Raw genomic sequence first — 12667 nt, 5'->3', positions numbered from 1 at the left:
TTAAAAAAAAAAAAAAAAAAAAAAAAGTGTACTGGGCGGCCTGGTTGGGTGGGAAGGAAATTCTCTATGTTCCAGGCATAGCCCCAATAATTACCCCACTTCCTTAAACCTTTAGAGTATTCTACCTCCGTGGCCCCTTCCTACTAAAGACTAGACAGGATTTCCTTCAGAGACAGTGGGTCAGCACTCTTTATCCAGTCTAATCATTGTATAACATGTGGTATATTCTCTCCTCTAAAGGCTGACCTAATTAGACTTACAGAATGTCTGCCTATCATTGGCTAGGAAAACAACAGAACAGGAGTTTTATAGGGTTTCATTCTGCAAGCACTTGAGCACCTCTTGTGGATGCTGAGTGCCGTTTTCTCTTGGTGAAGTTCTGTGGGATAGAGCTCTTAACTCATAGTGAGCAAGGAAGTATGCTGCTGAGCCCTGGATTTTTTGATGAGCAGTAGTGCAGATTACCATTTTTGGGCCACCACGCAAGCAATATTATAGGCTTTGTTTAAAAACAAGGAAAAGAAAAAAGTTCCCAATAATGTGCAGTGTACAGTTTAACAGATGAACATTTCCAGCATCTGTTTTTATTACTACATGAGTTCAACAATTTGTATTTTTAGGGAATGAATTAAGAATGGATAAAGCTCTTTCATATAAAATGTACTTGCTGTTCACGTTCATAACTTTTTAAAGAAAAAAAGTAAGGCCTCAGCTTGTAAACCTTATGGGTATGGCACAGCCGAACTAACTTGACAAAACAAAGTGTCTGACAGTCACGATGAACTAATCTGTCAAGGTTGTTTTATTAAACATAAGTAAGTGAATCACAGTACAATGAAATATATGTAATTTGTCTAAGAAAAAAACAGACACAGTGGGCATATCTACACATGCCCCTATGGTGCCATTGTTACTGCGTCATCATTTAGTACTTCCTTCTGGAAGGATTAAATGACGGCACTGTAACAGCCCATAATGTACCATGCGGGAGCTACACGGTTATTTTAGCTGCTATGTTGTTGTAGTAACACGCTATAGCGAGGGAGCGTTGTGGCTTGTGCCTGCCACTGCATGGCTACCACGTTGCTATGGCGACGTAGTTTCTCATGTAGATGCACCCAGCAGGGAGAAGAAAGTTGTACGTTCATTTAGGAAACTGCCCTTGCTGATTTTAATTACATGATGAATTTTATTCACAAAGCAATGATCCTTTGTAAAACTACATAAATTCCAAATGGCATATTCCAAGAGGCAGACTGAGAAGAGCCTCACTACTGTTGCTTAGATCTTACTGAGTATACTTTTTCGCCCTCTAGTAACTATCTGGCATGTGACTAACAGTGAGATATATATGAAGAGAAAAAATCCAGCATAGTTTCATGATATACTGCACATTAATTAATGTACTGCACATCAACTAAAACAAAAAGATAAGGGAAAACACTTGGTAAAGAGCTCTTTCTAATTTAGCTACAAGGCAGGTTTTGGTGGGTGGGAGGAGGAAGTGGGGTAGGAGGGAGGGAATTGGGGATGTATTCAATTTAGAGGACACAGGAATGATGGAATGGAGGTGGTAGGGAAGTTTCAAAGTGAAAACTAATTGCCCAACTTTGGTCTCTGGTTTCTTAGGTAAAACTCCACTGAAGTCCTACAGGGATATCAATACAAGCTGCTCCTATGTATTATAAGGCAGAGTTAGCCAGTGACTGCTTTAATTTTTTAAATTTATATAGGATGTTACATTTTTCTAGGTACATCAAGCAAAACTCTAAAAATACCCACCCAATCCTGTATTTGCAACCAAAATCTAGAAATGAGTGATAAGACTTGCATTGATCACTACAAATAAACAAACATAGACTAATAGGGGAAGCAAGTTTTGAGAGTCCCAGTCTATCTACTAGAAATGCCCTATCCTAGCCATTTCAGCATAGGGATTAGTCTCTTGAACACTGTGGCTAACTTCAACTGCCACAGCTATAGTTAGAAACAATTCATTTACTAAAACTCAGTCATAAGAATATATCATTTAAATCTGAAATGCCTTAAAGCGTTCCTTGAAGTGAAAAGGATGCTGGTTTACTTCATGACTTGTGATGGAAATCATTATTCCTTGCTCCTTCCTGGAAGCCATGTATTCGCCAAATAGCTAAAACAACAACCTTTAATAACATTAGGAATTAAAAATGGCTTATTATGGAATGAAGTAAACTAATCCATGATTTCTTAGTTCAGAACGTGAAGGACAGATATTAAGAGAACGGAATGTGACCAGGTCACATGCTACAACAAGTTATCTTGGTAACAGCTTTTATATTAACTAGCACTAAGAAATGTAAGCACTCCCTTTCAAGAGGAGTCCAGTGGTCCAGCTAATAGTGACCACTCTCAGAAACAGACATGCCAGATGCAAGGATCTGCAGTGGACAACTATGGCCCCTAGCAGATATGAAAATAGTTGCATGATGGGATCTGATTTCCAATCCCAACAACTACACTTCCTGCCATGCCACATGTGCATCGCAGGGTATATCATTGTGGGGATCAGAGACAGATCCTAATCATGTGACTGCTGGCAGCTCAGCCTGGGATGCTGGGAGTGGAAAGTGAACAGTACCTGGTGGGTGGCATGGAGAGGCTCCTCCTGCTGGGAAGTTTCAACTCCTGTACCCAGCTCCACCTGCTGGAAGCAGATGGGTCTGGGGCAGCTCTACCTTGAGTTGGAGTCCCAGGGCTGCCCTGAGGGCTGGTGCCAACAATCAGTTGCTTGACAGTACCAGGCTGATTGGAGACCTGGGGTTGTCTGGGTCTGATTCCTACAATCAGCTGCTTGTTGACATCAGGTCCCAGACAGCCTCAGTGCATGGAAATGCCACACATTCAATTTAAAGTGTCATAAATCAGGCATAAAAACATTCCACATGATGTGTGGAATATCTTTATGGCTTGTATACCAATTTATGGCATCTTAAATTGGGTGAATGCAGGGCAATCCCAAAAGTTGCCATTTATTGCAAGATTAACATATTGATCACACGATAAATGTAACGTGCAAGGGCCGATGGAATAACAGACCCATGAAAGAAGTCTCTGACAATGTTAGAAATATAGATAGGCCTTCTTTTATATACCATCTAATGTAAGTCTGGATGTTCTCTGGAATTAAAGGTATCAGAAGGGGAAACTGGGTTTCTACTGTCCACAGTATCTTTTGACTTCGGAGATGCACTCTATTCTGATTAATTCTGTTTTCCTCCAAAATCAAGAGATTCTGCTCCTCAGTTTGATACTGAGGAAGGTCTGATATGATGTGTCAGTCTGCTAGGATTTTCTATTTTCTCATATGGCAGCAGACAATAACGAAGTTGCCTTTGGAAAGCATTCATTTTCATACCTTGAGGGCTTCTCAAAGCAGGAGGTCTGCTTTTGTTTTTCCCTGTTCTCTTGATTACAAATACTTCATACATTTCAACCAGTACTATATATGAGACTAGATTTCTATAAGCTCCCCAACCTGGTTTGGAAGCATCTGCTTTTAATATAATTTGACTTGGAGAACTATTAGTAAGATTGGATTCAGGCTCCAATCAAGTCAGAACTGAGAAATGAAAGTCATGTGCACATTGGCTTTGTAATTCAGGGGGGAGCTGGGGATATGGGTTGTGTCCAATATAAAAGTTCCTTTTAGGAGAACATCATGGAAAGACATGTTCAAATATGCAAGTAATGTACTGTCAAGGCCATCAGGATCAAATTCTGGGTTTTTGGTAAATAAATACTGGCAGTTTTATGTTTCCAGTGAAGGCCAAAAATGTCAAGGCTTTGTTTAGGGAACAATAGTCTTGTGTGTCCAAATCAGGGCCAGCAGCCATAGACTCCAATGGTCTGTTCATGAGACAGAACCATGCACTGTCAGTTAAAACAACACATATTTAACTTCAAAATGGGAAGCTAATTTCAGTTTTATATTATCATGGTCGTGAAATATGAATTTCCTATTATAAAGGATGTCTTATTATATGCATTTCCAATTGAATCATGTCTTCAGATATAAAGAGCATGGTTAACTGTTCTGAATGAGAGGGTTAATTAGCAGCTGTTCCTCAGTACTAAAAGAATTATTAAATGTGCTTTAGGATGACCTGAGGTCTCTCTTTATTCTACATCAACTTCACAATTTGAAAAATGAGAGGATTTGAGCTAAGGCCGTGAATTCTTACCTCCTGTTAGTATCATTGCTTAGTGAAACCAAGAACCCAGGCTCAAGGTTCCCCATGTTTAATAACCAATCATTGGGGAGGTAATTTGTAGCCAGTACTCTAGAGAGCCTTTGCACTCTGCATAGAGGGGCCCTAACTTACCAAACTCTCCTAATAACATTTTCACTGTGCAGCAGCCATAGAAGGTATAGTCCCAGTTGCCTTCAGTGTAGTTACTTAAAAGTAGTATGGTACTGGAAAAGTTAGGTATTATGAAGCTATTTTGCTGTGAGAAAACCAAGGTTCCTCATTAATTTGGATTATAACAAGTCAATTAAATACGAGTCCAAATTAAAAGTGAAATTATTTTTATTATAACTTGGTGAGTTCTCTCTGTCCATATCACGGCATAGTCCTATGACTATTTTATAGATTTACCACAGAATTTTACCTGGCAAGAATAATGAAGTAAATTATTGATATAGATATTGAATGGTGAGATCAATAAACACCATGCTACCATTTAGACTTATGAAACAAAGGGCCAATATTCTCCTAGTATTTTGGTCTGGTTTGTATTTTATAATCAAACAGGAATAATCACAAAATGATAGAGAAGATGTGCTTGAAGAGGTCATCTAGTCCAAACCTCTGCCTGAGGCAGGATCATCCTTATCCAAACAACCTTATACAATCCATCATCTAAATTCATTGTAAAACTATGGTCAGCCATGACACAATATGAAGCATAACACCCTAACCTGCCAAAGGTAAAGCAGGGAAACCATAGCAGCTAATGTCCTGCTTCTATAAAGAGGTGTTAATATACACTCAAGAGGTCCCAGATAGAGGGCCATGTCCCCTGCTACAGAGGACTGAAAAAAACCCCATAGTCTGCGCTAGTCTGACCATGGGCTAAAATTCCTTCCCAACTCCAAACAGGGCAATAAGTCTGACCTGAGCAGAGGGGCAAGACCTTCTAGTCAGAAACCTCCAGCTTTGCTCCTAGCAGGAACACTGGCAGACCCCAGTCAAAATCCTCCAGCCTCAGTTGTAGCCAACACCCATGTGTAGCAGGAAGTGGGTGGAGGGAGCAACCAGCAAAGCCCAGAAGCATGGGAAATACTAGATCACCCCGACTGTCCTTTTGAACACCTCCAGTGATGGAGACCATAACTTCCATAGGCAGTCCTATTCTACTACCCCACTGTTCTAACAGTGAAGTTTTTCCTGATATTCAACCTAAACCTACTTTGCTGCAACTTCAAGCCATTGGTCTGCCTCTTACTCTCTGCAGCAAGAAAAAAAAAAAAAGTGCTTTCCCTCTTCTTTAAATATTTCAAGACACCGATCATGTCCTCTCTTAAGCACCTTTTCTGCAAACTGAACATGCCTAGTTCCTTCAGCCTCTCCTTGTATGACTTGCTTTCCAGACCCTTAATCATCTTCATAACCCATCTCTGGATCCTCTTTAACTTCTCCACGTCCATTTTAAAATGTAGAATCCAAGTACCTACACCAGTGGTTTTCAACCTGTGATCTGCGGAACCAGTGGGGTCCACAGACTGTCTAAGGGGTCTGTGAAAATTTACTATGATCAATTAAAAGTATGTAATACTTACAATTCAAAGGGGTTCACACCTCCATTTGAAATTTCCAAAGGGGTCTGCATCTCCATTTAAAAATTTTTAGGGGTCTGCAGATGAAAAAAGATTGAAAACCACTGACCTAGACTGAGTGCATATGTTACAATAGGTTAATTATAGTTAACATGCTTACTACGCCTTAATTTAGAGAGAAGGTTGCTTATGGCCAAGTTATTTCTATCACTGTGAGACTAACATGCATTGTTATATTGGCTCTTTTGAACAACTAAACTAATCAAGTACCATAGCTACCTTTTAAGACACATTCAAATTCTCAGGTACATGCTTGTGCCCTGGTGATGCACTTAGGGAACATGTGCTGCAATGGTCTGTAAAACATTTGGAAAATATACTTTGACACAAAAATCTTAGTAGAGCTTCAATTTCTCTCTGGACTGCTGGTCAGTCTTCTAATAATCTGATTTTAGATATTTTTAGTGGGTTTGGAGTGTTGAAGTGGAGTAGAGTACATCTGGTCCAAGAAGTATGACAGACAAGGATGTTTTGTGATATCTTTTAAATGGATTGACCGTACACCTGCCCTTGAGTGTTTCAGGTAACCTGAGGAAGAGCACATGATACCCAAAAGCTTGTCCAACAGTTCTCCCAACTATGCAGTTGGTTCATTAAAAATATTGGAAAAAATCCTTGTCCCTCAGATATTTTTTATGAAGGGGTCAGATTCTGAAAATTATAATTTACAGTGTGCATATGAAAACAATTGACTTGCGTGTGCACATCAGATTTTAAACATAAGTTACATGGGCATGAACATGTGCAACTGTTCATGCACCAAACTGAAAACTCAGCCTACATGTACTGACTAATAAAACTAACTGCAACTGTGCTATCTAGTTTGGACATTCCATACAAATTCAAGTGTGAATCTGTATTCACCAGTAAATTGTACAAAAAAACATAATCTGCTATAAATTTAAGAAGTGCAAGTATATAGGTGGTATGAAATTTATTTTCAATATCTCAACTGTGTTATGAATTATTCTATATTCATAACACACTGTGACAGGGGGCAACTCTCGGGGCCTGGTCACAGTACTGGCCCACCCATCTGTCTAAGGCAGGCTGCCCAGTCACGCCTGTCACACCTTGTTCTTAGGATAATAATTGTAATAAGTGTAGGAGGCTGCCCATTTTAAGACCCCAGTGCCTAGTGGTTTGCACACAACTATGTCCTTTCCTTATTGTGTCCCATACCTCACAGATAGCATCCTTGAGTTCCTTTACGCTCTGGCTCGAGGCCAGGCCAAACTCAGGCCCTTGCTTGGCCTCATACATTCATCCTTTCTCTCTGTCCCAATGAGCTCCATTCATACCACCTGGTCTCACCGGGCCTCTCGCACTCTGCCCACTCTCACTGGGCCTCTTACACACTGCCTCACACTGGGCCACACTATCTGCCCTGCTTCTCTGAGCAGCTCCCACAGGTCATCAGGATTGCCTTCTTGCACTCCTTGGCTGGCTGGCGTGCAGCCTCTCGGGCCCTCTTCTGAATGACGGCTAGCCAATTCACCTCACCCTGGGCAGAGCTCTGACCCGAGCCCCTCTCTGGCTAACTCATCACTCTCATACACTGACCGATTAGGGTCAATTCCTTGCCCATTTGGCCTTGGGACTATTTGCAGCCTCAGATGTCTGAGGACTTACCTGGGCCTAACTGCACCCTCCATGGGGTTTCAACACATGCCCCCCTCTCTGGGGCCTCAACTTGCTCACACTGGGCACTCTGCTGTTCGCTAGGTTTCTAGCCCCATGTACTCCACCCCTTCACTGGGGTAACTACTCTACTCCCCTCAGTGGGGCCCATACTCCACCCCCATGTAGAGTCTCAGGGTCATACACCCCCCACGAACTCACATGCCTCTCCCTAGGCACGCCTGGCCCACTATCTTTGGGGTCTTACACCCCCATGGGCTCAGGTGCCTCACTCTGGATGTGCCTAGCCCCACTACCCTCCAGTCTTAATGACCTACCAGATGGTGGGGGCTAGGGTTATCAGGTACTCCCACCTGCCTTTCACTGGGGAGGTAACTGGCCTGGCATTTCTGGGGGACTGTCCCACCATGGACAGCCCCACCAGACCACCTTTCCTTGGCAGGGTGCAGTTTCTGGTTTTACCCAGGACCAAGCAGGCTTACCAGTTCTGGTCTAGTTCCCTCTCTGGGTCCTAGATGCAATTCTTGGGCTGCTCACTCTCGTGTCCATCTCTAATGGAGACCTCCATTTGGAATCCTCCCTTCCACAGACTGTATCGCAGTCTCCAACACAGCCAGCCTGCAGACTGACCTCTATCCTCTGTTGGCTGTGATGTCGTGTTGCCCCATCACGTCCCATCCCGCCCCCTCCCCCCCACCAGGACCTTCAGCCTTTCTAGGTCCTGGCCCGCACCTTCAGGCCAGTCGGGGTACCAGATGGCTCTCCGCAGCCCTGGCCTGTCTCAATTGCCCTTCAGTCCTACATTGACCAGTCAAGGGATCAGAAGGTCAGCACGGCAGCCACTGTCCTCCATTCTGTAAAGGGGGTCTCCCTCTAGGTCTCATGATAGAGCCAGCATCCCAATTCTAGCTGCTCTAGTGCCCCCAGCAAGGCTGCATGAGGCCTAGTTCTACTAGGCCCACCTGAGCCCCCTGACTTCAACCCTGCCAGATCTACCCTGGGGATTGCCTGGCCCATTGTAGGCCCATCAGCTGTTAGCCCTCTTGTTAGACTGGACCTTAATTTCACTAGGCCTCAGCCTTTTCCTGGGGTTCAGAACCCCAGCAGGCCCCCTAGGACCCTCCTGCCATCCCCCTGGTTCCTTCCTTACCTCCCAGGTGTTCCATAAGCAGCAGCTCAGCTGGGTATTGTTGCTCCAGCTGCCAGCAACAGACTGCTAGCTCAACCCTGATGCCTGAGCTAAAATGGAGGCAGCTCAGTTCTCTCCACCAATCACATGGCCCAGCCTGTGGCCATGTGACTTTCTCATCAAGGCTGGCCCACACCTGCTGACTGCCCTGCTGTCTGCTCTTGCCCTTAAAGTGGTGGGCACCAAAGGTGCTCCGCCACACATGCTTTCAAGAAGCTCTTGCTCTACATGGAAAAGGATACAAAAATGTCTAGAAACAGAACTCCAAAGCTCCCAATGAGCCAGGGAAGATGGTGTAAAAGATAGAGGTTCCTGAGAGATTTTGCAGCAGGCACTTTTAAAACAAGGCTTAGTCCATAAGTCCAGTTTCCCATCATGGCTAATGCGAACAGCAGATAAGATGTGCCTTCTGTAGACTGTCTTTGGAACTAAAAAAAAAAATATAAAAATGTTTGAATGAAGACTGAGTTGCAGCATAAATAACATGAAGGATTTCTGGATACTTTCAGGATACCTGACTACAATTTCTAGGAGCACACTTCATTCTTTTTCACCTGGAAAACAATTCACCCTATTTCTGATGCTTTTTGTTTTACTAATCTTGGCATCTGTATCATCAAAATTGACAAAAATCATCATAGCTCTTAGGTGTGCATGCTATATTTTACAGCTGCAAAGCAACAAGGGAAGCTAACATGTTACAAAAAGTGAATGTTTATTTCTTCACTAATCTGTTACTCTGTCACTTTCTCAGGTGGAGCCATTTATTCCAGCTTGAAGGAGAGGTGGGAACATCTGTTATTTTGGAAATAAACTGGCGTTTCTTATGTTAAAGCTCTCTTTACCTAACTGAAGTGCCTGTCTTTAATCAACCTATATCAAATTTTCAAAGAGCGGTTTCCCATATTGACAGTAGGAAGATTATGAATTCAGTAATGTCACCATAATGTTTTTGTGTTATAATTTTATCACTAGATACTACTAATTTAGTAGAGAACAACTGAAAGCATGGCCCTGTCTACTGCCCATTTGTTTTTCATGTGCAATGTATGCTTCTTCCCTAGCCTCAAAAATGCAGCTCTTGATTCTTTTATTCTGTGTCCTTTACCCTGTTTGACTAAAAACTTCCCATTTTCCTGCCTCTTTGAAGAAAACAAGTTTTCCTTTTTAACCTTTTTCCATTTTATATAGTCCCAGATGCAAAGTTCAGATTCCAAATAGGGTGCAGGTGTATATGTTCACTGCAAGGGAATTTCCAGCATTTCAAGAAGCAGTAAGCAATATATTTAAATGTATTCAGTCAAAAATATACTTACGTTTTTATACAGTTGAGGAAATCTAGATCCCAGATAAAACACACAAGATATATAGCCACAAACAAATCCTGACAGTTTGATCATACCAAGTGGGTCCTGAAAAACAAGGAAAAGCACACAAATTTTGATAAAAATGTTTCTGAACAGTTCTAATGTTTTGACTTACAGTGTAAACTCCTCTCAAAGCCTGGACAAGACTTCTTGTTGTTGTTAAAATGGCCATTTGGGCTAAAAGATTTGATTTTCATCTTGCAAAGCAAAACAGTATATGGTCCTATATACACGAGAATATAATGCAACCTTTGTTTGTGAAAGGCAGAATGAAGAAAAAAAGATTTTTCCTTTTAGTAAGTAACTAAACAGTAGCTAGAGAGCCAAACCTGCTCATTGTTCTGCTCTCTGTGGCTTGCTGCAGATTTTACTTTTGGTTTGACCCCTAAGCAGCTGAACCTGTTCTTAACCATATTTCTCACATATAATGTGTAATCAAATTTGCAGAAGCTGTTTTTGGTGGAAAAAGGTGAGTGTTGTACATGAGGAAATATGGTATCTAATTTTCAGCTCAAAGCCAGTCCATGCATGCCTTAAAATGTGATGATAAATACATTTTTAGTAAAGTAATCCTTAATGGTGAAAGACCTGGGGATGCCAAAGTCAAAACAAAGTTTTTATACCTAAATACACTGGAAAGTTAAGCACTCTGTGTAGAGAGCAAGACACAACCTTTTCCAATATGTTCAGCAGTGGTTCTTAGCAAACCTTGTATGTTTAAGTTTTCAGTTGAATGCCTAAGATGTAATGTTAGTAATAAAAGGGCATTCTTATGGCATAGTTATTACCTCTAGGAAGTGGTGCATCCTAAAATCTCAAGAACTGGAATAAAACTGCATCTTAAAAAGTGTAAGTTCACAACTCTGAAAACCAGGGAGACAATATGTTGCCCTAAATTTCTTGCCCACATCTTCAGAAGATAGTGCGTAACAGTGAGCCATGCTGCATTTGGTTTGCACTTATTACTTCACATACATTTATTCTCAACAAGCAAGTACCCTAGCTGCAGTAAGGGCAGTACTTTAAATATAGCAATGCACTCTAGATCGAGTAATTGAGATATGCACTCTAAAGAGAGGGAGCACTGAGGTATCTCACGTCACATTTTTTGTGAAGTAAAATCTGAAGCTGGAGAGAAACCCAAGGTCAGAAAAAGGGTCTCCTTTTTTAAGACAGGAAAAAAGTGGTTTTCCAATCAGAGTGCTCCAAGCATGGGGGAGCACCACCATGATTCCAAAGCCATGCTGAGGACCAGACAGAAGGTGGGGGAGCCGAGGCCAGTGCTGCTCCCCCACCCCGCTCCCTGCAAGAGACAGAACAGAGGCAGCCCCCATCATTCTTGATGGGCAATTGGCTAGTATGCCCATAACACTCTATTTGTCATTACTAAAGCACTTTGGATTATCATACAAATTTGTTAGCATGGGGTCCACAATCCTAATATGAGGCTTTTTTTTAAGATGTAGCAAGAAGGGAGAGGAGACTAGGGGCTTACCTACAAAATAAGCTTACCTTCCCTTCTTCCAGCAGAATACTATGAAATTGGTTTCTTAGGAGAAGCTGACTGGGTAAAATTGCACACAACGTTATACAGATCAAGACCCAGGTCACACAGAAATTCTTCAGGTGTATGCTGCCTACATTGACATATAATATGTTAGATGAAAAGCAACTTCTTTCTATTGTTGGATTAGTAAATTTACTATTTACTTATAATTTAAATGTGTTGACATATATACGTACCTAAAAGACAAAATTCACATTCAGGCTACTCCTTAAATTGGCTCCTACTAACACCATTAGGGTCAGATTTAGCTAGTACAATAAGCAAAAAGCTGCCTAGTACAAGGCTAAGTACAGACAGTCAAAAAACCTGAAATTCCAGGCACTTTTACATGTGCTCTGGGAATGGGGGGAGGGCAGTGCTTAATTAAAGTAGCTCTGAAAGCAGCTCAAATTAAAGTGCCACCACATCTCCTGTATCAGTGTCCCTGCACTTAAAAATCGTGGTGGGGCGCTTGAACTCAAGCCTGTTCAATGAGCTTTAGTTCAAGCACCCTCACCACCATTTTTAAGTGTGGGGATGCTGACACACGAGATGCAGAGGCTGCTGGAGTGTAGCAATTGTCACACTCCAGCAGACTCAATTAATCGAGTCTGTTCTGATGCACGGAAATTACAGCACATCAGAGCAGCCTCTGCACTCATGTACAGGTGCCCATTAGGGCTGTGCGAAGCTTTGGGTACTGATTCGATTCGGAGGAGATTCGGCCCAATTCAGTGGCCAAATCTCCAAATCCAAACTGAATCAGGGAACCAATTTAAAGGTTCCCTGATTTTTCGAATTGATTAAAATCTCTCTGAATTGATTCGGAAAAGATTTGGAGAGCTTCAGTGATTTGGGCAGTCCCTGCCTGCTGCAGCAGGGAGCTGGACCTAGACTCCGAGCTGGTAAGTAGGGGGCTGGGGAGGCTGGAGGAGGGGGGAGGGGACCATGGGGGGACCCCTCCCAGGCTCCATCCCCTGCCTGCTCCCTCAGCCTCCCCATGGCTGCCCCACCTGGCCCCAGCTCCAGGTGCTTTAAAAAAAAGC

General features: G+C 42.4%; 1 protein-coding gene across 1 annotated transcript in view; it reads right to left on the bottom strand.

Moving 5' to 3' along the window:
- The window catches only part of PQLC2L (PQ loop repeat containing 2 like), a 42265-nt gene that overhangs the window by 2833 nt on the left and 26765 nt on the right, over positions 1-12667 (bottom strand). Inside the window, exons 6-8 of the mRNA XM_019503203.1 lie at positions 11588-11712; positions 10025-10120; positions 8951-9136 (exon numbers count right to left, since the gene is read on the bottom strand). Coding sequence (XP_019358748.1) covers positions 8951-9136; positions 10025-10120; positions 11588-11712 — 407 coding nt within the window. The remainder of the gene's footprint in view (positions 1-8950; positions 9137-10024; positions 10121-11587; positions 11713-12667) is intronic.

Source organism: Gavialis gangeticus, unplaced genomic scaffold, assembly GCF_001723915.1.
Source record: "Gavialis gangeticus isolate Ggan-Ray unplaced genomic scaffold, GavGan_comp1, whole genome shotgun sequence".
Taxonomy (NCBI): Eukaryota; Metazoa; Chordata; order Crocodylia; family Gavialidae; genus Gavialis; species Gavialis gangeticus.
The sequence above is the reverse complement of the archived record's forward strand: the minus strand, read 5'-3'. Positions and strand labels throughout refer to the sequence as shown.